A 22,859-nucleotide genomic window follows, 5' to 3' on the forward strand; every position below is an offset into this window, starting at 1 on the left:
TGTCAGCGAAAGGTGCTATAGCAGGGGTTCCGTAATATACCATATTTCAAGACAGCTACCTCCGATGCCGTAGTATATTGTTGTGGAACAAGACTGGGAAATGGTATTTTCGCAATGATTTGTTTCCCATTTTGGGCTGTCATGAGCAGTGCCTTGTTGAAGCCACCTTCCATTTTGTCAATGGTAGCAATGGGAGAACAGATTTGAGGTAAAGCGGACACAGTATCGCACAGAGCAGTGAGGTCGAACTTGGCATATCGCTTTGACATTTCCGCTTTCTCGTTGACGAGAAAGCGACCGTTGGTGTAGGCGAACAGTTGCTCATGTTGGATAGGCTCACCTAATTGGTTAAAATCGCCGTTAGCTTGAGCAGCTCGCTAGGGGAGGAGCTTACCGCGACAGGTCAGAGAAAGGGTTCGAGAGGTTGGTTTCGTGGTGAAAAATGCTATTTTTGGGGCTTTGTGTCGGATTCTATACATTGTTAGATAAAAGTATGATGTAGGCGATAGTTTGAGAGATGCATTTGTGGATTGAGGAGGATGGAGAGTTAGATAGGTGAGCTCCCATCGCGTCCGGGCGCCGATCATGGCTCGGCGCGTCGTTTGTCCGGCCATACCGGGGGTGCCTGACAGACTAAGGGAGCATCTGTGGATAGTTCAGAAAGTAGGTCATTTATGAGTGATCTCAACATGGATCTGAGGGGAAAGTCGCAAGACTCTACACAAGACACTACAGTCACCAAAAGCAAGTACCATAGTACGAAGGTTGCCTGGCACGGAAGCACTACACAATCCTCTAGATTGAGTGTCACCTCTCATTAACTGACCTCCATCTTCCACATGCTTTCAGTAGTGCCAATTTATATTGTAATGGTGCCAAGCAGATTATAGCCGGGGACTATCACAGTTGGCAGCAGTGCTCACCCTATCTATCTTCTTAAATAGACCCGAGCGCATCCATGATCTCCAAAAAGAATGGAAGCAAAGCGAACACTATCAGAACCATTTATAAGACAACCATCTGACAAACCCTCTCACCCTTCATCCCGTCAAAGCACCGGCTCCACATCCGCCATCACCTTCCTCACAGCCTCCCTCTCCAGCATCCTTCCCAACCATCCTTTTACCACCGGAAACTCCTCCACATCATAGCCATCCTCCTTGGTAATCACCCGAGTCACAATGACCTGCCAGCTCACCCACACCAAATCCGCAACACTACACTTTCCCCCTACCAGCCACGGTCCGTCCCCTTCATCCTCCTTTTCCTCTTTCATCCTCTCCTCCAAGACCCCTTCCAGAACCCCCCGTCACCCGCCTAATCTCCCCTACATACCGTTCCACCGCACTCGGTACCCTCTCCGGATGAAACTTCTTAAACCACGACGCCTGGCCATAATACGGACCCTGTCCGCTCGCCTGGAAGAACATCCACTGCGCCGTGAGATAGTTCTCGTTTGTACCCTCGGGGAAATTGATCGTGTGGGTTCTGTCGTATCTGGAGATAAGGTATTGGATGATGGCGCCGGATTCCCAGATCGTGAGATTGGTGTTGGGATCGTGGAGGGCGGGGAGACGGCCGTTGGGGTTGATGAAAGTGTAGGGGGGTTGTTTGACGGTGGAGAGAGGGATCGGGATGGTGGTGTAGGGGAGGGCGAGTCCGGTGAGGATGATGGCCACGCGGGGTGGGTTGGGGCCCCCTTTGCCGTAGAGGGTAAGGGGTTGGATTGGGGTGGTCATTTCGTGGTTTGATGATGATACTCAGGGATAAGTGGGTTGTGCTGGAATTGAAGAGATCTTGAATGGAAATTGGAGATGGCGGTGCTGTTGGGTCTAGATGGACTGGGAGGGTTACACGGGGATATATATATAGGCCGTCCAGGAGATATAGGTATGTGTGCATATGTGCTTCATGGTGGTGGTGCTGGTGGTATCACTGTACATTTACAATCTCCGTAGAAGTATAGAGCTTCGTGAATATTAATCAGACATTAGAAATGACAGTCGGTGGTCGGGAGTCACAACTCTCGACTCCCCGGGTTAGGGTTTCTCTTTGAGCTCTTGACCCCCCCCATCCCCCAATGGGAGAGATTTGAGCTATGACAACTGTAAGGGACCCAAGGATTGCTGACGAAACTGAGAGGGTGATGAATCAATTGCATCGATGTCGGTTAACCTCCGTGATTAGGTCCGATCGGGCTTCGGGTTTCGGGACAGGCAGGAAACCCGGTCTTCCCGTTTGCGATCCACACATGGTATCAACCGCCCCGGCCAATACCCCGTCAACCGCCTCTACTCAAGCTGCAATAATTTCCTGAAGCACTTGAAAGGACCCTGAAATGTCGCTGGTATGCCACAATATACAAAAATGGGAGGACTTGCTCTCCAACACCCTCCGGTCGTCTCAAACTGACGCTCCTCATGCCACTTCCGCAACATATTGTCCCTGCCTATGTAGCCCGGGCTCGTCATCCACACTACCCTCTTGGGAGGCGACAGCTTTGGTATGCCCCCGCCTCGACAAGAAAAAGGGGGATCATAGTCTTAGTCGATTGTTAATATGCAGATTAGCGATGTTGATTTTAACCGACCCTGAAGGCCATGATTACGATCGCAGTAAGATGCCGATCGCAGATAGCATGGCAGATATCCACCTTGAAAGACTGACTGATCAGGTCGGCCATGGCCCTGGAAATATCATGGTATTCACACGGTCAGTAGCCTCCAACCGGTAGCCGTGGAGAGAGCAGTGCTGACCGCAGCGGGCTAACAGGTCTCCGCGATGACCAAAATCGTATCCTCGCCTGGCCTCTCCATAGCGGAGCAGACGGTGAAATGCTGCATCCGTGTGTCTCTGACCGTAAGATGTATTTTAATGTGATTTGCTATCACACTTGATCCCGAGGCAATTGATAACTGTGAGAAGGGGTTTGCCCATCAACATAGGCGGACATTTGGATTCGGCATTGTCCCGGAATGAAATTGTGAAGGAGTCACACTTCCATAGTCCAATTCTGCAACAGGTGAGTTGATCGCCGTAATCCTCACTGAGGTGGAGGAATAGTTCTCTATGCCGGTCCAATTCAGTGTTCTTGGCCAGGCCACTACTTACTCTTCGGTATCGGGTGGAGGTTTCTTTCACAACCGTTTAGTATACACAGGAGTGTAGAACCCCGCCCCTGATACGCCTCTAACAACTACCCCGCTGGATACCGTCCGAGTGTCTCGGTTGCAAACCCCTGCCCTGGGGTGTTTCGCGGCCCGATTGGACACAACCAAAGCCGTCCCGATATTTCTCCGCACTCGGCGAAACCCCGCAGTCCGGGACCAATTGAAGAGACTGCGGAGTGGGAATTCAAAATCTGCCGGTCTTGTCGGTTTCGCCGAGCAAGCGTTGGAATTTCTCCGAGGAAACTCAGCGAAGACTCCGAATAGTGCTGCGGGGTATGAAGTATTTGGTGACATCTACCACGTTGAAGAGGAATTTCCAATCGTCAATGAGCCATCATGCTTGGAGCTGCGACGAACAAATTAGACTAAAGGGTTATTCCCATACCGTCGGGCTCGGGGCTTACAGAATCAGGCCTCAGAATCATGCCTCGGCCGCTAATGCGGGATCAATCTTCGGCATCGGCTTGCCGACACCTGCTGTTCTCCAGGGTGTTCTGCCTCCACGCGCATCGAGACCTGTTCCATTCGTTACTCATAAGGTGTGGGGTCACGGTACCCTGTTAACGTTGCTAGGGAACCAACTAGGCCTATGCCCTTTAATGAAATGATGTCACATCATATCGCTTAGGTGAGGCCAATTTTATTCCGTGGGCCGGTGTCCTTGATCCTGGAGTCTCGGGTACGGTCCGGGTCGGCAGTGCCAACCACCCCCACGCGGAGAAATCACGCATTCTACGGTGGATACCCCAATACCCCTCTCATGGCATGCAAGTTCGAGTCTCGAGACGCAGCTGGGACTGGCTGCATAGATACCATCGGTCAACGACAACACATATATGGAGGTACATCAAGAGCAAGTTCTGGGGACATGACCAAGCCCATACGGCTGTAGGGACGGTATGAAGTAGAGCTCATAATAGCTTGCTGGATGTTACAAGGTTTGCCAACCTGGGACCATCGTCGGAGGGTCCCGCTTCATATTGGCTCCAAGGAACAAACAAGTGCACCCGAATATACGAGGACTACGACGAGCTGCCAAGGAATTCCAAGCCCCTTCTGCACAAGACCGATACCTCAATCAGCCTTTCCGGCAGGATCTAAAGATTTGCCATAGGTTACTAGACCGCTCGTGACGAGACGCACCCCGACCGAGCTAGACCCGGGACTCGGCGACGATTGGCCATATATAAACATCCCCCTAATACCCGGATTTCAGGGACCATCTCCCCCCCGAAGTAAATTGTCCGCTACCCGCAATGGCTCGTCTCCCCAAAGCCCTTGCAGTTTGCATTTTGGCAGGCATGGCAAACGCCTTCAGCTATGACCAGCCCTACCGTGGACAATACCATTTCTCACCCCAGGAACATTGGATGAATGATCCCAACGGGCTGCTGTACCATAATGGAACCTATCACCTGTTCTTCCAGTACAATCCAGGTGGAATCCAGTGGGGCAACATATCATGGGGCCATGCTACCAGCCAGGATCTCACCCACTGGGAGGAGCAGCCTGTCGCCCTTCTGGCTCGGGGTTACGGCGGCAATGTCACCGAGATGTACTTTAGTGGAAGTGCAGTTGCCGATGTGAACAACACGAGTGGCTTCGGAAGGGATGGCAAGATACCGCTGGTCGCCATGTATACTTCCTATGTACCTCTCACCAAGACATTCCCTGGTGCGCAGTTCACTAACACTATTCCTATAGTACCCCGTTGCACAGACCTTACCAAGTGGTCAGACCGTCCAGGAGGACCAACAGGCACAGTCCATCGCCTACAGTCTGGACGACGGTCTGACATGGACGACATACGATGCCGCCAATCCCGTCATTTCCAACCCTCCGCCCCCCTATGAAGCTCAGTACCAGAACTTTCGTGATCCCTTCGTGTTCTGGCACGATGACTCCCAAAAGTGGGTCGTTGTCACAAGTCTGGCCGACTTGCACAAGCTCGCGATTTACACATCCGATAACCTTAAGGACTGGAAGCTGGTGAGCGAATTTGGTCCGTACAACGCGCAGGGCGGTGTCTGGGAATGCCCCAGTCTTTTCAAGTTGCCCCTTGACGAGGAGAAGTCCACGAAATGGGTCATCACCAGCGGACTGAATCCCGGTGGTCCCCCGGGCACCATCGGCTCCGGAACCCAGTACTTTGTGGGTGAGTTTGACGGAGCCACCTTTACCCCCGACGCCGACTCTGTATATCCGGGAAATTCAACGGCCAACTGGATGGACTGGGGCCCGGACTTTTATGCTGCGGCGGGCTACAATGGCCTCTCGATTAACGACCACGTCCACATCGGATGGATGAACAACTGGCAGTATGGCGCGAATATTCCTACCTACCCTTGGCGCAGCGCGATGGCTATTCCTCGACACTTGGCTCTGAGGACTATCGGAAACAAGACGATGCTAGTTCAGCAGCCGCAGGAAGCGTGGTCTTCTATCACGAGCAAACAGCCGGTCTATTCGCGCATATACAGCTCCGTTCCAGAAGGCGCTATTAATGTGGGTGCCCTGGCAGAGACAATCAAGATCGACTTGAGTTTCTCTGCTGCTTCGAATGCCTCGACAGTTGCAATCGCCGTCCGAGCGTCCGCGAACTTCACCGAGCAGACCCTCGTTGGTTACGATTTTGTCAACCAGCAGATTTTTGTTGACCGGACTCAGTCCGGGGACGTGTTATTTGACACAACATTTGCCAGCGTCTATCGCGGACCTCTGACACCAAGTGCTGATCGCGTTGTGAAATTGAGCATCTTTGTCGATCGGTCCAGTGTTGAGGTGTTTGGTGGTCATGGCGAGACCACGCTCACGGCTCAGATATTCCCAAGCAGTGATGCGGTCTACTCCCGGGTGGTGTCGAGTGGGGGAGATACTGAGGACGTTAAGCTCAACATCTATAATATCCGGTCGACATGGAATTAATCGCATTGACAGAGGCAGGCGGCAACTCAACTTTTTTCCCCGGGGTGGTGAAGTACCCACTGCCAAGAGAAATGTCAAGACTGGCAACAGCCTCGTGGCTCTCATTATAACGCCTTTTTGGCCCCTCGTGGCTTATTCATGCGTGTCGATAGTAGTACACTGTTGAAATAAATCGAAAATTCAGGGGGTTTGAATCATTGGTGTTCAAGCTCCACCCACGCAGGATCCGGCCCACCAGGTTGCCACTGCTATACGCGTATAGAAAATAAGCAACGGCAATCACCACGTTCTTATTTTAGTAAAGATAAACATGTTATCTAGGACTTTGACGATACGCGTGTTGAAAAACGGGCAAAGAATTCCCTAACCTGAAAGATTTATCTTTTCTTGCTTCTGCTACTACCCAGAGCAAATTCCCTTGCACATTGTTCTATTTATTCTCCTATTGGTCCTAAAGTTGTCTAAACATCTCCTATCCTCAAACCATGACAGAACTTCAACCCCGGGGCACCTACATCTTCTGGTCCTACGTGCCATCTCTCGGAGCAGCAGTCATCTTCCTACTGCTCTTCATCATCCTCACCGGCTTGCACACCTGGAAGCTATTCACCACCCGAACCTGGTTCTGCATATCCTTCACCCTCGGCGGATTGTGTACGTCTACCTCCACCCTCCTCCAAACCCAGCTACCCTAACCAACCATGCAGTCGAAGTAATCGGCTACATCGGCCGCGCCGCCGCCCACAGCAACACCACGACCATGGGCCCGTACATCGTATCAAACATGTTCATCCTCCTCGGCCCGACCCTCTTCGCCGCCTCCATCTACATGACCCTCAGCCGGATCATCCGCTCCGTGCACGGCGAACACCTCTCCGTGATCCGCATCTCCCGCCTCACCAAGACCTTCGTCTGGGGCGACATCCTCTCCTTCATCGTCCAGGGTAATTCCTCCTCCCTTTCCGTCCTGGGATACCCACTCTACGGCAAGATCTGCGTTCTCGTGGGTCTAGCCATCCAGCTTCTCTCGTTTGCCATCTTCTGGCTCACGGCCGTGGTGTTTGGGAAGCGGATCCGACGCGCGCCGACGAGGGAGTCGTTGAATCGTGATTTGCCCTGGCAGCAGTCGCTGCAGATGTTGTATGTGGTGAGTTCGTTGGTTTTGGTGCGATCGGTGTTTCGCATTGTCGAGTATGTGTTGGGGGATGAGGGCTATCCGTTGCGGCATGAGTGGATGATGTATGTGTTTGATGGCGTGCCCATGGTGGTGGTTATGCTGGTGTTTTATCTTTGGTATCCGAGTCGGTTGCGGGGGTATTTGGATTTGGATACCAGTGTGCCGCTGACGGCGACGACGGGGTATAATGGGGTGTGATTGGGTTTTGTTTTGGGTTGTGTTTAGTTCGGTATGTGTTAGCACTGGATGCTTGTTGACGATTTTGTTTTCGGGTATTTGGTTGTTTAACGGTGTATGACGTTTCATCTCGTATGAATCCTAGAAAGAAATGTATATCTATCTTATTACTCCGTACACACCCCGTGAGTGATAACCTCAACAGGCCAAGATACGGGTCCAGCCCGCATTCAAGTCCCATCCATCCTCGATCAAAACCCGAAATATAGTCACCTAGCTGGGAATAAAAGTACCAAAGACCAAGAGAACACTGAAAGTCAGTAGAATAAAATATGACACCCCTAAGCATCGAATCTGGGTGATTGCAAATATCCGAGAAGCTAGAATAAACTTCCGCGTATCCCTACGGAGTCCGTCCGATTGTGTCGGCGATACGCGCATGCACAGACCAACTTGTGGGTCGATTCCCGGTCCAGATTCAGCCACAATCCCATACTCTACTGCTTAATTCATGGGTTTACCTGGTAGATTTATGACTGCTCCCGATACATGTACCTCTTTAGCCTCCTAAAGGTTGCATTGCTGCTTACTCGGTATACTGGTGTTGACAAAGGTATATATTCCGTCTATAACCAACCAAATCGCATCTCACAAGAACCTCCCTCCTTAGCCACGAACCAAAAATACCAGTTCCACCTGTAGAACAATACGCATCAATTCCTCACCTCAAAAATCTCATACTCCACCCCCCGAAACTCCCCCTCGAGATGAAACCGACCCCTCCCGAAAAATACCCCCCTTTGGACCCATTCATACTCGGGATCTAACACATTAGCAACGCATACAACTGAAGATACCAAACTACAAACCAACAAAGCAAAAGTACTAGTAGAGAGAAAATCCAAAAGAAAAACCACAGCTTCTAAACTTACCGCCAATCTCGAAATGAGGTGTAATCCACCACTCATGCCCCCCAAACGCCGTACTCCCCGCCCCTTCGTCCCTCCTCATAAACCGCTCCGTCGCCTCATCAAGGACTAAATGTCCCGTGTACTGAATATACACGCCCTGTCCTGAGCTGGTGCGTGCCTGGGTGCGCACGTCCAGGTGGAGGATATTTTTCGTGTCGTCGCGAAGGACCCAGTCGCTGCCGCCGGGGAGGAGGGTGGCGGTGAGGCCTGCGGCTCGGGTGCCGGGAATGCCATGGAGGAAGCCGCCGATCACGGGCGTGATGTGTCGGGTTGGGTTGGGTTGTGAGGGGGGGAAGTGTAGGGATGAGGATGAGGGGCCGGCTTGGACGCGGAGGGTGAATGTGTGGGTTAGATGCGGAGGGGACATTGTGGTGGTGATTTGGGTGTTGATCGGGGTGTGGTAGTGGTGAGGGGGTTTCATGTGTCGGGATTGAGGTGGGATTTTCTGTGTCCTGGCGGTGAGGGGTAGAATGTTGAGAGGTGGTTAGTACTCCATAATAGTTTGTATTGTGAGAGGTTGATGGGGGATGTGATTGGTGGTTTGGGGTCTAAATTCCACGCCAGGGCTTAGATCGTAGTAGGGTTATTGATAAGTGGGATCCGCTCGGGTTGGTCCGTTACCCGCGGATCGATCCACTTCCCCTGTCATAACACGGAACAGTATAGGTGTTCATGCATTGATCTTAGATCCTGGTCAGTGATAGTTTGGTTACTAAGTTGTGGGTAGTTTGACATTAACTTTTCTTCAGATGTATCTCTTGAGATAATATCTCATGACAATTACAGACATATAGTTCCGGGGAAGGTATCGCCCAAGTACTGTGTATGATGGCTATATGAAATGACATCCTCAGCGGCACTAATCAGCATCCTCCATCACGACTGAATCATATCGTATACCCACGGTACTCGCCTGAGCAATCGGCATCATCCCCTCCAACAACGGCTCCGACTCCTCCGTACACTGCTGACTCAGCTTCCACAGCCTCTCCTCCGTCTGCCAACCACACGGCAAGTATCGCAGAAAATCAGCCGACGTGAAATCCAGAACCCGGGACCCCCCAGCATACCGACAATCCAACAGATATACACCTCCCCGTCCCTCCCAGACCCTTCCCACAGCAGCCCACACCGTCGTGGCAGCTCCCTGCGCCGGACTCTTGACCTGCCTGGCCCCATAGCCATGCGTCCACCATTTCAATTGCACGGGTTCCATATGTTGCTGATACCCCGACCACACCATCCCGGGATGCACGGAGAGTGCGTACACCCCGGCTGTGCCGTATACGGCATCAACATAGTTGGCGGTCCAGACCATGGCGGTCTTGGACTGGGCGTAGGCTAGGTAGGGGATATACTTCTTGTTCGTGGAATTGATGTCGTTGAAGTCGACAAATCCGCATCTGTGATGCGTGGAAGACACTTGCACGATGCGAGATTGGAAGGTACGGGAACTGCCGGCCTTCAGGGCGGGGAGCAGCTGCGTGATGAGGGTGAAGTGGGCCAGGTGGTTGATGCCGAAATGGCTCTCGAATTGGTCATGGGTTTTGCCTTCGGGGACTTCGCATATTCCTGGGTTTGTTAGTGGATTGTGTGAAGTATGATGGTATACTTACCAGCGTTGTTGATGAGGATGTTAAGAGTTGGACTGCGCTGGAGAAATTCATCAGCGGCTTGCCTGACTGAATCGAGAGATTCCATGTGAAGGAGTAGAATGTCAATTGGTCCGCTTCCTTCACTTCTGCTGCGGATCTTCCACATCGCTGCCTGGCCCTCGGATACGTGGCGCGCGGTGATAAAGACATGGGCGCCGGTCGAGTGGAGAGCTATGGCGGTTTCGAGACCGATCTCGCCGGTGGCCCCGGTGATGAGGACCACTTTGTCGTGCCATTCATTGAAGACATTGTCTGCGACGATCTGCAGTGCGGTTGGACGGTCATCGTCAGGGCCATCTGGATGTTCGTGCTGTTCGGCGTAGGGGTTCTCTGGGTTCACGGGTGAAGTAGGCAAAGTGTCTGACGAGATACTCATTTGGTGAAAGGCCATGATGGGGAGTTCACGATTGTTGGTATAGGTTGACGACATGCTATGAAGTGTGCTTAAACCGATGGAACTGTCGTGCAATTCTTACAGAACCGATAATAAACAAGCCTGGGGTAAAGATGTGGTGTGAAGCGCGCTTGGAATCAACCCGATCGAGCAATATCAGCAGAAAACCGACTCTTATAGACGTGACGCAGCCGGAACTAATGCGACGTATCCTAATACTCCTAACGAGTTATACTCTCTAGACAGGCTGCAAAGAGGCTAGGTTCGGATGACATTTACCGTGGTGAGGATGTAGATCGATCGAATCGTTAGGTCATTGGCGACGGAGGCCGCTTCCAAGCCGGCACCCATATCCCGAGTTAGGCAACTTTCTAAATCGCAGAGGGTCCTTAGGGCAGTATCCTCGTTAGAAATTTATTCAGTTGACCAATAGCCTAATGTCCTGGTAGGGTTGCTTACCCTCTCGGAATCTCCCATGACGATATGTCCTGAAACATGTACGTTCCACACTCAGCTGCAACAGAACAAATTCTTTGGGATTGACGCGAGTCGGAGACGACCATATTCATACTACTCACGTCACGAAGAATCCAATGTTGCTCAGGCATCATCCTTTTCATGATTGTACCACAGGCAATAACCGGTCATGTGACACGAACCGGGAATAGAACAAAGACCAGATTCCATCTACCAATCACTTCATCAATCTAGCCAACCATGAAAAGTCTGCCTCTTTGTGAGGATATTTCCTCAATTCCTCGCCATGTTTGCCCGCCTGACTCCAGGAGTCCGGAAGGTCGCAGCATCGGATCGCGTAGCCCACAGCAGCAGCCTGGGCTCAGATATATATACGGGGACAATAAACATACAAGAAACAATTTCGGACGACGCCTACCTCATTATACACAGGAGCACTATGAACTCCATCTATAGGGGAATTGACTTCCCCCCTGCGGTTGTCGTGGATGTTATTGTCGATCACCTTGATCTGCAGTCCATCAAAGCCTTACGCCTGACCAACAGGGCCTGGAGCAAACTATGCTTGGGCCCCCGCTTCAAATCCTTCATTCGCCATCAAACCACTAATTTGACGGCCGAAAGCTTGAAATCTCTGATGGAGCTGGCCTGTCATCCTGACCTAGGTTCAGTAGTGAAGCAACTGACTATTTTGGCGGATGTGTATGATCCATCTCTTCTGAAGAGAGTTCTCCACACGAGACGATGTGAAGACCGGACCCGCATGCCTCGCCTCACAGCGAGGGATTGTACGCAGGATGAGCTGGAGCAAGCACGGGCAGGGTTGCAATGGCTGGAAGAGAAATCATTGACGTGCCTCCTTGTCGATGAGGACGTTATCGGGAAGATTCTGGCAACTATTCTCGACCACTTTGGACAGCTTGATTTGATCGCCTTGGAAGCCACCATGACAACTGCACCCCGCGGAGACATCTTCAAGTCATTAGGCGAGTGGCACATCATTTGGGTGCAAGCGACCCAGGTTTATCATATTGCCATGACTGCTCTCGCTCAGAGTCGCATTGAAGTGGAGGCCCTGAGCGTGTATCGCGAAACCATACGCTGCGGTGTTCCTTCGAATGAGATCACCGATTTCATGAACAATCTCGATGCGAAAGGGTGGGCCTTTTCTTCCGGCCAATCAATCAAATACTTTGCCCTTGATTTGTCTATGCGGGTTGACTCCAATCCAGAAAGGTTGGCTGAAGAACGGGATCAACTGGAAAGGTATGAACGTGAGAACCGTCGGAGGTGGACAGGGAATCTGGGAGCGTTGCAAGCGGATCTGCATCCCGAGGCTGTCGCGGAGGACAACTTCCCTGGTGTTGCTCGTCTTTTGCAAAAGATGCCGAACCTGGAATCGTTGGTTCTCAGTCTGCGTCGCACAGTGAAAGGGGATGTAAATCCCTACCACCAACTCTTTGATGCGATCGCTGAGATCCATCTTCCACTGCTCGGAACACTTTCACTACTCGGCATTTACGCTACCTCAGACTCACTATTACGCTTCCTGCAACATCACCCCACCATTAGGGAGTTATCTCTGGAAAAGATCGATCTTAGCTCTGGATCATGGGAGCCTGTCCTGCAGCACATTCAACAAATGCCATCATTGACCAGAGTCATATTATCAAGGATCGCAGTAGCTGGAGAAACAGTAAATTTACGACCAGCGGATGACACGGAAAAGAGGGATAGTCTATGTCATCCCGACTACTTCTGTTGTATCCGGGGTGTCTTTGTCCACCGGAGAGAGTTTGATGCAGCTTCCATCCGGGAGGGATTCCAATTCTGCCAGCGAGATCAAGGGCCCCCGGAGATGACATATGCATTTACGGATTTTCTGGTGTATGATCATGAGGTCTATGGGCTGCCATAGCGTTAGTGCGTCCGTTCAATAGATCCGCATTGGATCCAGTCGAAATGAAGCTTGCGCTCTCTCGAGAGGGCGGTCTACGCAGATTTAATTTTGAGGGACCTTCATCGTTCTTAGATTTCACTTATTCATCTTAACAATCTTTCACTTATCAATCATTTCTTGCTCCCGATTTAGAGTCGATACGTCACTGAAGCCAATGAATATCCTATAGGGCTGCGGCTGCGCCTCACGCTAATGCTCGGGTGGACCATGCCGGATGGCAGTCACATTGGTCCTGTTTTCTGAGCCACATCCATGATAGCGGCTAACAGCGGCGCATAAGACAAGGCTGACAGATGTGAAGCTGCCAATTAATGCGCACTAATCCTAATGCCCAGCGTAGTCTCCTGCCAGTCACTTGGTGAGTCACTCATGCAGTCACCTGATTCTCTCGGCGTCTCAGAACGGGGTTTTCACAACAATCAACACGCTCCTGCGATCCTAACACGCTGAATACCGCCTTCGTGGTACCTTGGTGTTGTGGTAGGGCAAAATGGCTTCAGGAACTGCGTTCGATCACGAGGAGCCAGTTTTGGTGAAGCCGAGCCAGTGTTGTCCTGTGTGCAACAGCACCTTTAAGGATCGTCAGTCTCTGCGCAGTCACCAGACATCTCTTGGCCACAAAATACCATGCACTGACTGTGCCAAGCACTTTGTCAGCTTGAATGCACTGAATCAACATATTCAAGTGGCTCACAGTTACCTCCACTCTCCTCGAGTTGTCACTTCTGCCACAGCGCTATCTGCCACATCAGCAACCGTGGTTCCAGCCTCTTCCCCGACTGTCGTTCCCAAAGATCCAGAGAAAACAGCGATTTCAGGTATGAGACTGCCCAAAGACATCCGTTGTGAGGTTTGTGGTAACGGAACCAGAAGCCGGGGCATCAGATACGACTCCTCTTGCGCAGAGCAACGATCAACCGGATAACACTTCAAAAGACGCGGAGCAGAACGCTCTATTCCAATCTCTTCATGCGCAATGTCACTCCCATACCCGCCTCACTGCACAGGGCTATACAATGACCTCTATAGCATCGCTCGGGAGCCACTCATGCAAGGGAATCATACGGCGTGATCTGTTCAGGCACCCCTCACCCCCGGGAGCGGATGCATCTGGTTGTCGGAAAGGCAGGCAAGCAGTGGTAATCGACTACAAGATCGTGCAGGTAACACGCGGCCGGTGGGAGATTGCCTACCTCGGTGCTGTCGACTTTCTAACTGGCGAGGTCCTGATCAATCGATTCGTGGCACCACGGGGTCGGGTGACAAGCTGGGACACGAAAAACAGTGGCATCACGCCCTCCGCGATGGCGGCTGCAATAGAAAGTGGACAAGCCCTGCGTGGGTGGCTGAGAGCTCGCTGGGAGTTATGGAAGTATGTCGACAGCGATACCGTTCTGATCGGACACTTTTTAAACAATGGTCTCGATACACTGGGCATGATCCATTCTCGGGTCGTTGATTTGGCGATTCTCACGGCAGAGGCTGTATTTCATACTCTCTGTCCCGCTGAACCTCTCACTCGGATCTGGGGTCTCAAGGCTCTGGCGGGGGATTTGCTGGCTCGGAAGGTCCAGGGCGGTCGCAAAGGACATGGTGTGGTTGAAGATGCGATCACTATTAGGGATGTGGTTATTTGGTGCTTGAAATATCCGGATCTTCTTTGCAGCTGGGCGGAGAAGACCAGAACCTATCACGATATGCAGGAGGAGATGAAGAAAGAGGGAAAGACGAAGAAGGACAAAGCTGGAAGAAAGCCAGACAAGGTGAAGAAAGCGAAGTAGGCTGCAATGACTTTCCCAGTCGAAGGTTTGACTCTGCCGACGACGCTAGGACTGTGATTTTCACCAGACGGCAGCTGCTCTCAATGGGCTAGTCGCGAACAGCGTCTGTGTGACTTGTTTCTGAAATGAATCTTGTGTTTCCTTTTGAATATCGATTTTCCTGCTCAGAGACTGGCCTGTTGGTCATGTTTCTTCTGGCTAAAAGTGGAGTTGAATAACATCCATTCCCGTTGGAGACGGATCCATTCTGGGATTATTGGAAATGTATCTAGAAGATTCAAGAGCTCTGGGGAAATACGTAAACCCATGATGACATATGCTGATCATCAATGAAAAAACACTCAGCTGCGTGCCTAGGACCTCCATCTGGAAATGACCCGTAGCATTATCGTAAGGGATGACGACATGAACACGCACTTGGCTTCTTTGTCCCAGATATATATCGTAAGTACTAGACGATTCTTGCTCCAGCTAGTGCAGTGGGCGCCTGATACAACCCCGCATTATCTCTCATCCGGGGTAGCCGAGGTCAGCAAGACTCAGCCACCATCTCGATTTGCCAGGTGCCTCTTGATTTCTCGGCTTGTCAAAGATTTTCACACGCCATTTGGGTAAGGGACAGTCATGGACAATAGCCTGGATTCCCGCCCCGCGAAGAGAGCAAAGAAGGGATTCAGTATGTCTAAATCTCATCTCTTGGTTTCAAGGCCACTCACCACTACTAGACGGCTAGACACCTTGGAAAATGAACCCAAGCGCGTGCCACAGAGAATGGACGCGTCAAAGACAGCGGATCCCATTCCTTCTCTACCGGAGTTCTCTACTGAAGTAGCGGAGACTAATGAATGGGAGAACTGGGAGGAAACAGCACTCTTACACATGACGAGCCAAACACTCGAGAGGGTAACACTTCAAGCCCATGAGCTAATATCACTGATTAAAGAGTAACTACTTGCTATCGGTGAAAGAACGATGCTGATTTGGGCAGATTCTACGCAAATTTCCACCCACTCTTCCCAATCCTCCCATCGCTCCCCGATTTCATCAAGGCCTACGATGCTAATACGCTTCTCCTGTGGACCATCATTGCAATTACATCTAAAGAGTCTCCCGAGTATTCTCATCTATGTGTCACTCTCATCGACCCCGTCCGCAGTCTTGCTGGTGATCTATACCACACTCAAAGTCGGAACTTTGAAACCATACAGGCGCTATTACTGCTATGCATCTGGCCCTTTCCATTTCAACAAACCGTGCATGATCCATCGCCGATGTACTGCAGCCTTGCGACTCAACTCTCCTACCAGCTAGGTTTGCATAGACCGAATCTGCATATGCATTGGGAATACGGAGCGACAGCCCCAAATGCTCGGGTCGATCTGCAACGAAGAAAGGCCTGGGTTGGATGCTTTGTTGTTAACCATATGTATGATCCAGTTTCTATCGCCGTATTTAGCATCGCCGGTTGACTCATATGCTCACTTTAGTATCTCTACGAGACTTGGCACCCCCTCAGCAGTTCAACCTGGCCGTGCTATCCTCTCGGAAATTGCCGGAAGCTCCACTTCAGAGTTACCAGCGCCTCTGCTGCACTATGCTCACATCGCATACATTGGGGTGAAAGCCCTCGAGGCTCTTGGGGATGACGCATCATCTGCCACCGGCGAGACCAAATACCCAATCCCGCTAGTCACCACCTTTGACCAAAAGCTGACCACCATGCGTGAAAGCCTAAGTTCGAAATGGTAGGAACTGGCAGAAGCTTTCTTGTTGGAGACCAGACTGCAGATCCTCTCTTTTGCACTTGATGAACAGAACTATCCGGATTCGATGCTGGCAATTGACCTTTCTACGTTGACTATATATGAACAAGCCTCTACTGCTTCTCAACGTGTCCTTGAGCTCGCTGCCATGGAAACCGTCGACACGCGATATTGGCCTATCTTTGGGAAGCACTCTTCGATGTACGCTACAATCATGGCGTTTCGGTTAGCTTGTATAGCTCAGCCAGGATCGCCTGAACAACGTCGGCTGCAACAAGCTATCCGGGATGGCGTGGCTCTGGTCAAAACTTGGTCCATGTTCCCGAAAGACAACTTCGGTCGCTTTTGCTCCCATATGCGCTATCTCACCCGGAAACTGGGAAGTAATCAGAAAGACCCTGTTCCAACGCTATGGTCAATCGGAGCATCCGTGGAGGAATGCCAATCCGGGTTCGGAAGTCCATTCTACAAACCTGTTGTCAAGTCACGCATGGCAGCCAACATTACGTATGATACTATCTGGGCCAGCAGGCATGCCATTTCGGAAGAGGAGCAAAAGTCTCGGGCGATAGGAAATCAAGCACGAGATCAACCTTCAGGAGCTGCCCTCACTAACGTTAACCACCACTCACCAATGAGGTCTACCGATGTTTCAGGACAACCTCCCTTGGACTTTCTCCTTGATGACAGCGCCTTTCTCTTCGATGAAGGCTCAGACTTTATGAACCTTATTGAAGGCTGGGGAAACTTGGTCGGCAACTCTTAAGAGTATCAATCCTATCTATTTTGACTAGACGGAAGAACAACAACTGCCCCTGGAGCAACTACAAAATTTGTTCCGGATTACAGTAGAAACCAAAGTTAATCTTCCATCAAGCCTCTTCCATAGCGGGAATCAAAACCCGCAGAAGCCCAGCATGCTGGCAACTTCCATGTGTATCTGTTTCTCCAAATCGCCCCGAAACAATCGGGCGCTTGACAGTCACCTTCAGGGCCATTGCCGGTTCCCACCAAACTGCTGCCACGATATCAGATACCTTGATAGCATACAGCTCTGCAAACTTTGAAACGTCCAGTACGCCCGATGACTTGGCAAAGAAGTATTTGGCCAAGGAATCAAACATGATGTCGAATGTCAGCTCATACGGCCCGGCATTTTTGGAGCGAATCACCGATGCAAACTCACCCAAATAGCGCATGCCAGGTGGAGCAGGAGGGCTCAATATTGTAGGTCTTAGTAGGTTGTTCTCATGCTCCGCATATGATGCAGACTGGAAACCTCTTGGAGAATACGCTGGAATGACCAGGGCCGGGGGTTCCCCATCGGAATTATGCTGTGTCGTCTCTGCAAATATCGGGAACAAAGCAGTTGGATCGTCCACTGGCATGAGGTGATAAATGCAGAATTCACACACTCTTCCCATCGGAATGTCAAGAGGCGCACAAGGCATGGCGAAATTGCCAGAGGTTGCCACTTGTCCGAGATATGAGCCATGCATGCAACCAACGCGTGCGGCGTGAATCACCCGGGTGCTTGGGCTTGCGTTTCTGCTCTAGCATCGCCATGGATAGCGATACTGGCCGGTAGGGTCCCATGATTTGTATCCGGAAACATGCTGATCTCGTTCCTCGCGCCATAAGTCGTCAACTTGAGATCATACTCGAATTTGCACACCGAGGCAACATGATCTCTGACGGTCTGAATGAAAGGATCAATTTGCGCGACCAAAATAGGGTCAGTAAATCCACCAAAGAAGCAGCTGTGATATCCGTGGGTTCGAGCCGCCTCCAGCTTAACCGTATATCCGCCTTGTTCCACTGGCACAAATTTGGCTCCCCGGACCCGAACCGTGCGATTATCCGGCAACTCTTCATAGGTCGTATCGTTCAGATGGAGCGAGCCTCCCGGTCCAACCAGAAGATCCGGTCGTGTCTTCTCATACAGCGTATGCGCAGCGACCGAGACAGCCGTACACCGACTGGATGGATTCAACGGCCGGATATCAAAGCTATCATGTCGAACAATGGCCAGCGCTTCGCGACTCTTAGGCTTCGCACATAACGCCCCACACTCCATGATCTTGCCCATATGCCACGCAATATCCAGATTCGTGAACCCCTTGTGCACACAGAACGCAGCATACGGAGCAGGATCATACGAGCGACCACCAATAATGACATCAAAATCAGGGTGCTCATCCATAGCCTTCAGATACGACTCCATGCCCATCTGCGCCACAATCCGACTCGCATCCTCCACATCACTCCGCTGTAACTCCGGAACCGCCTCCCCACAAGACACAATCCTCCCCGCATCCAACTCCTCCCTCACAACATCCTTCGAAACCTCCGCATAAATCTTCACCACCTTCATCGGTCTCAGATGCAACCGGGCAACAATCTCATGAATAATATCCACGAAAACATCCACATGAGCATTCGCTCCGTCACCACCGGCACTGCCAATCAGAACCGGAACGTGGAAATGATGCGCCGCGAGCAGGAATTTCTCGAGCTCGGCGGCATACCCGTCTCGGGAGCCGGACATGGTGCCCAGGGCGAGTCGGGCTGGCCCGCTGTCGGTAGATCCAGAGTCGCAGATGATGGCATCGACGCCGTCAGAAACAGCGGACCAGAAGAGGGCTTCGTCGAAGCCGTAGCCGAGCATGCCGATGGGGGTGAGAATTTTGAGTTCGTGCTGCATGTTGAACTATGTTGGATACGCACTTTAGAATAGTTTGAGAATGATGGAAGCAGTATTTACACGGAAGTCAGAGTAGGAAGAACGGAATATAAATCATTCCTGGCGAGTAATACATGTGTGACGCAAGTCGGCTGTGGTCAGCGCCTTCGGGTTTGATACCCGACATTGTCTGGGTTAGCCGATTCGGCTATGTTGGACCGGTTGCACCACCACACCAATAATGAACCAAATATCCATGTTTGCTTTTTCTTACCGTCCTAACCTTGTTGTCCGACCATGGCCACCTCCCTTCCCACCGACCTCATCACCAACGAGACAGAACCCTCAACTACCATTATCAAAGACAGCCTAATAGCTCACAATGGCTTGGCCATCCACAACACTATACCCCGAACCCCCGAGAAAGCCAAATGAAACGAGAACTCGTTCTGAAGATAGACCTTTTGATCCTCCCAATCTATCCATCATCTATCTCCTCCCTGCCATGGTAACCTCTTTTCTCTTGCATTCACCGTGCCTGTGCTTGGAGTTGTCACGACACTCGGGTTAATGATATATATTTGCGCTGGCTGACTGCACGAAAGATAGTGAAGAGAGATATGGCTTAAGGCAGCGGAATAACCAATCACAATGCCCGAGAAGGTTTGTGACGAGTTGTTTGATTTAATGTACTTCTGTGAGATTGGATTCCAGTTCCTTCTGGTGGTGAAGAGGCCGGAGGTAGCTCAAGCTTCAGGTGATGTTTTGCCACACTTCATGCCCGTGTTCAAGCTTCTAGATGAGATTCCGGTGACTTAGAAGGCGTTGATTTCTTCCGGATGCAAATGATAAGGGTTGATATCTCGGTTTGGGTTGGAATGGTTATCGTTCTGCTGTTACTAGGCAGAGGAAGAAATCCATTGTAGGGCTATTGGTTGGTCTCGGGAGTGCTAGACCTGTGCCATCAGCATGACCTAAAGAGGGCATATTTATGAGAACGCCACTGAGGAGCAGAGCAGATGTGAGACAAAGAGCGGGTATCGTCTTCTCGTCAGCTAAGGTGTTAGACTAGAGAGAAGACCCACTGCAATCTCCTGTCTCGCCACTTCCAGGAATCCCATCGCATCGACCCGCATACCTTGTCCAGATTTGTCAAGCATGCCGATTGCTGCAGATTCAGCTGCGCCAATCTATCTGGCAGCCAATCATATCTCCTGGATCATAATTCCCGGGCATTGCCCTCGCTAGGTGTAGTAGCTCCTGCGCTAGTATACAGGTAGCGTAGCGGAGCCACATTGGCCTGCTGCTTGACCTGCTGCTTGACCTGCTGCTTTAGCCATGTTGCAATGCTAGCGGTAGCATCGGTAGCCCCGTCCCCGCTGCGGTTTTCTTCAGCTACTCGCCCTCTGGACTGACTTCTTGGTTCTTCCATCTACTGTGGTTGACTGCTACAGCATGTCGTTGGTACTCAACCTCGTGGTTGGGCTTCTGGCCCTCTACGTCCTCAAGGCATTTCTTACACCGAAAAAGGCTTCCGCGCCTCTGCCACCAGGCCCTCCGCCAAAGCCCATTATTGGTAACCTTCATGATCTGCCACCACCGGGCTCCAAGGACTGGGAGCATTGGGCTACGCACAAGGAGCTCTATGGTACGCTACTCCTCGAATCCTGTCGGTCAGAAGTAACATCTACAGGCCCGATCAGCTCCGTCACGGTCTTTGGACAGACCATCATCATCCTCAATGATCCTGAGATGGCGCTGGAGCTGTTGGAGAAGCGATCCGCCCTCCACTCTTCCCGTCCCCAGCTACCCATCGCAGAGCTGTTAGTCTTCCTTTTCCCACGACAGTGCATATACTGACCATCCAGATCCGGATGGGACAAAACACTAGGTCTCTTGCCATACTCGAACCGGTTCCGCGCCTACCGCAAAGCCGCATCCAGGGAGCTCGGCTCGGCCACCGTGGTAGACAAGTTCAACAACATTGTGGATAAAGAGGTGCATCGGTTCCTGCTGCGGGTGATTCAGTCGCCCAGTAACTTGGTCGATCATCTGCGCAAGTAAGTTCCCTTGCATATGCAAGGTCCAAGCTAAAACGTGCACAGGGAAGCCGGTGCCATCATCCTCCGCATTAGCTATGGATACAATGTCGAACCGCATGGACGGGATCCGCTAGTCGATTTGGTCGATCAGACCATGGATGACTTTTCGCGTGTGGTTCTTCCGGGTGCTTGGCTTGTCAATTTCGTGTCCTTCTGTATGCGCCCCATCTTTACGTGAAGAAACCATACTAACCTTGCAGTGAAATACCTCCCCACCTGGTTCCCAGGCGGCAAAGCCAACCAAACTGCCCAAGAATTCAAAGACCGCGTCACGATCATGCACGACAAGACGTATGACTTTGTGAAGCGCCAAATGTCCCAAGGTACCCATCAACCATCATACGTCTCCAACCTCCTCGAGAAAGACACCGTCCGTCCCGGCTCAGAAGAAGAGCTGGTCATCAAATGGTCCGCCGGGGCATTGTACGGCGGCGGTGCCGATACGGTTTGTCCCACCCATATATCCATACCATGCCCCAGCCCTAATAGTAGTACTCTTAGACCGTCTCCGCCCTCTCCTGCTTCTTCATGGCCATGGCCCTGTACCCAGACGTGCAACAAAAAGCCCAAGAAGAACTCGACCGTGTGATCGGCACCACCCGTCTGCCTGATTTCCACGATCGCGACAACCTCCCCTACATCAACGCCGTCGTCCAGGAACTCTTCCGCTGGCATCCCGTCACACCCCTCAGCGTGACCCACGCGTCCAGCGAACAGGACATCTACAAGGGATATCTCATCCCCGAAGGCGCAATCCTCGTTCCGAACGTCTGGTATGCCCCCCTTCCGCCCCCCCTAATACCCCCTCTCCACCCACATCTGATAACGCAGGTCCTTCTTCCACAACCCAACCACCTACCCCGCCCCCTCAACCTTCAACCCCGATCGTTTCCTCGGGCCGAACCCCCAACCCGACCCCCGAATCTACGCCTTCGGATTCGGTCGGCGAATCTGTCCGGGCCAGCTTCTCGCGGAGAAGAATATCTATCTGACGGTAGCGCGGGCACTAGCGGTATTGAATGTGCGGAAGAAGGTGAGGGATGGAAAGGAGGTGCCGATTCGGGTGGATTTTTTCCCGGGGACGATTAGCCATCCGGTGCCGTTTGAGGTGGATGTCAAGGGTAGGAGTGAGAAGCATGAGATGTTGGTGAGGGAGGTGGAGAGCGTGTGGCCGTGGGAGGGGAGTCATGCTGATGAGTTAGGCATTTAGGGGTGGTGTGGGTGTGTTGGTTGGAGGATTTAGTGTCTGAGCTTGTTAACGGTGCAACACGCGTAGATGTGTCTGCGAGAGGGAGTTGGGGAGTACTTAGTGACTTGTCATTTGAGCAATCAATCAAGGTTGTAGGAACACAATACAATACCTGTTATGACACAAAGCAGGTGAATGCAACGCTGTCCTCAGTGGACCCAACCCAACCCAACCAACCGCACCGCACCGCACTGCACCGCAGATCTCCCCAGCGGACGGAACGGTCCGAGCGGATCTCACAACTGCTGAATCTGATGCAACGGTCGGAAAGGCCAATTGGAGAGGGACATGGAAAAAGCTTCCGGGAGAGAAACATCACCTGCACCCTGTTGATGGTTGAGTCATGAGATTAGGAGAGTTGGAATAATGGTCTGG

The 22,859-nt window shown here is 51.6% G+C and overlaps 13 protein-coding genes across 13 annotated transcripts; 8 read left to right on the forward strand and 5 right to left on the reverse strand.

The window, feature by feature from the left end:
• Nucleotides 1-2: 2 nt before the first annotated feature.
• BO80DRAFT_368228 (uncharacterized protein) lies at nt 3-341 on the reverse strand (the record flags this gene model as incomplete). Its single annotated transcript, XM_025716331.1, has 1 exon — nt 3-341. A coding segment is annotated over one exon (339 nt), but the record flags the coding sequence as incomplete, so codon positions are not given.
• Nucleotides 342-1,048: 707 nt separating this feature from the next.
• On the reverse strand, nt 1,049-1,739 carry tpcF (glutathione S-transferase tpcF; the record flags this gene model as incomplete). Its single annotated transcript, XM_025723508.1, has 2 exons — nt 1,049-1,282; nt 1,314-1,739. The coding sequence occupies 2 exons, from the start codon at nt 1,737-1,739 to the stop codon at nt 1,049-1,051; spliced, it is 660 nt and encodes a 219-aa protein (XP_025569985.1).
• A 942-nt stretch (nt 1,740-2,681) lies between these two features.
• BO80DRAFT_449970 (uncharacterized protein) lies at nt 2,682-3,534 on the forward strand (the record flags this gene model as incomplete). The annotated part of the gene is made up of 4 exons (XM_025721777.1): nt 2,682-2,712; nt 2,773-2,866; nt 2,926-3,022; nt 3,169-3,534. 4 exons carry the CDS (start codon nt 2,682-2,684, stop codon nt 3,532-3,534), a joined length of 588 nt encoding a protein of 195 aa, XP_025569986.1.
• Nucleotides 3,535-4,426: 892 nt separating this feature from the next.
• On the forward strand, nt 4,427-6,280 carry BO80DRAFT_485978 (glycoside hydrolase family 32 protein; the record flags this gene model as incomplete). Its single annotated transcript, XM_025723509.1, has 2 exons — nt 4,427-4,819; nt 4,875-6,280. 2 exons carry the CDS (start codon nt 4,427-4,429, stop codon nt 6,093-6,095), a joined length of 1,614 nt encoding a protein of 537 aa, XP_025569987.1. The 3' UTR covers nt 6,096-6,280.
• A 300-nt stretch (nt 6,281-6,580) lies between these two features.
• Nucleotides 6,581-7,607, forward strand: BO80DRAFT_485984 (RTA1 domain-containing protein; the record flags this gene model as incomplete). The annotated part of the gene is made up of 2 exons (XM_025723510.1): nt 6,581-6,749; nt 6,803-7,607. 2 exons carry the CDS (start codon nt 6,581-6,583, stop codon nt 7,468-7,470), a joined length of 837 nt encoding a protein of 278 aa, XP_025569988.1. The 3' UTR covers nt 7,471-7,607.
• Nucleotides 7,608-8,162: 555 nt separating this feature from the next.
• Nucleotides 8,163-8,787, reverse strand: BO80DRAFT_368131 (DUF3237 domain-containing protein; the record flags this gene model as incomplete). Its single annotated transcript, XM_025716322.1, has 2 exons — nt 8,163-8,272; nt 8,382-8,787. 2 exons carry the CDS (start codon nt 8,785-8,787, stop codon nt 8,163-8,165), a joined length of 516 nt encoding a protein of 171 aa, XP_025569989.1.
• A 492-nt stretch (nt 8,788-9,279) lies between these two features.
• BO80DRAFT_368145 (NAD(P)-binding protein) lies at nt 9,280-10,451 on the reverse strand (the record flags this gene model as incomplete). The annotated part of the gene is made up of 2 exons (XM_025716323.1): nt 9,280-9,992; nt 10,037-10,451. The coding sequence occupies 2 exons, from the start codon at nt 10,449-10,451 to the stop codon at nt 9,280-9,282; spliced, it is 1,128 nt and encodes a 375-aa protein (XP_025569990.1).
• Nucleotides 10,452-11,385: 934 nt separating this feature from the next.
• BO80DRAFT_485991 (uncharacterized protein) lies at nt 11,386-12,928 on the forward strand (the record flags this gene model as incomplete). The annotated part of the gene is made up of 1 exon (XM_025723511.1): nt 11,386-12,928. One exon carries the CDS (start codon nt 11,386-11,388, stop codon nt 12,862-12,864), a length of 1,479 nt encoding a protein of 492 aa, XP_025569991.1. The 3' UTR covers nt 12,865-12,928.
• An 856-nt stretch (nt 12,929-13,784) lies between these two features.
• Nucleotides 13,785-14,687, forward strand: BO80DRAFT_368202 (uncharacterized protein; the record flags this gene model as incomplete). Its single annotated transcript, XM_025716329.1, has 1 exon — nt 13,785-14,687. A coding segment is annotated over one exon (903 nt), but the record flags the coding sequence as incomplete, so codon positions are not given.
• Nucleotides 14,688-15,231: 544 nt separating this feature from the next.
• Nucleotides 15,232-16,587, forward strand: BO80DRAFT_251210 (uncharacterized protein). The gene is made up of 4 exons (XM_025714642.1): nt 15,232-15,363; nt 15,413-15,631; nt 15,676-16,113; nt 16,175-16,587. The coding sequence occupies exons 2-4, from the start codon at nt 15,459-15,461 to the stop codon at nt 16,434-16,436; spliced, it is 873 nt and encodes a 290-aa protein (XP_025569993.1). The 5' UTR covers nt 15,232-15,363; nt 15,413-15,458; the 3' UTR covers nt 16,437-16,587.
• Nucleotides 16,588-16,598: 11 nt separating this feature from the next.
• Nucleotides 16,599-17,216, forward strand: BO80DRAFT_449978 (uncharacterized protein; the record flags this gene model as incomplete). Its single annotated transcript, XM_025721778.1, has 1 exon — nt 16,599-17,216. One exon carries the CDS (start codon nt 16,599-16,601, stop codon nt 17,214-17,216), a length of 618 nt encoding a protein of 205 aa, XP_025569994.1.
• Nucleotides 17,217-17,322: 106 nt separating this feature from the next.
• On the reverse strand, nt 17,323-19,154 carry BO80DRAFT_459584 (uncharacterized protein; the record flags this gene model as incomplete). The annotated part of the gene is made up of 2 exons (XM_025722350.1): nt 17,323-17,983; nt 18,064-19,154. The coding sequence occupies 2 exons, from the start codon at nt 19,152-19,154 to the stop codon at nt 17,323-17,325; spliced, it is 1,752 nt and encodes a 583-aa protein (XP_025569995.1).
• A 1,434-nt stretch (nt 19,155-20,588) lies between these two features.
• On the forward strand, nt 20,589-22,603 carry BO80DRAFT_393441 (cytochrome P450; the record flags this gene model as incomplete). The annotated part of the gene is made up of 7 exons (XM_025717252.1): nt 20,589-20,781; nt 20,827-20,956; nt 21,002-21,193; nt 21,239-21,390; nt 21,436-21,680; nt 21,737-22,008; nt 22,067-22,603. 7 exons carry the CDS (start codon nt 20,589-20,591, stop codon nt 22,443-22,445), a joined length of 1,563 nt encoding a protein of 520 aa, XP_025569996.1. The 3' UTR covers nt 22,446-22,603.
• Between the last annotated feature and the right edge of the window lie 256 nt (nt 22,604-22,859).

The sequence above is a fragment of the Aspergillus ibericus genome (assembly GCF_003184845.1).
Source record: "Aspergillus ibericus CBS 121593 unplaced genomic scaffold BO80scaffold_69, whole genome shotgun sequence".
In the NCBI taxonomy this organism is placed as follows: Eukaryota; Fungi; Ascomycota; class Eurotiomycetes; order Eurotiales; family Aspergillaceae; genus Aspergillus; species Aspergillus ibericus.

Coding starts and splice junctions, on each gene's coding strand:
- BO80DRAFT_251210 (XM_025714642.1), top strand. CDS start 15,459: ATGGACGCGTCAAAGACAGCGGATCCCATTCCTTCTCTACCGGAGTTC. Junction 15,632..15,675: donor CTAATATCACTGATTAAAGA/GTAACTACTTGC, acceptor TGATTTGGGCAG/ATTCTACGCAAATTTCCACC. Junction 16,114..16,174: donor TGCTTTGTTGTTAACCATAT/GTATGATCCAGT, acceptor TGCTCACTTTAG/TATCTCTACGAGACTTGGCA.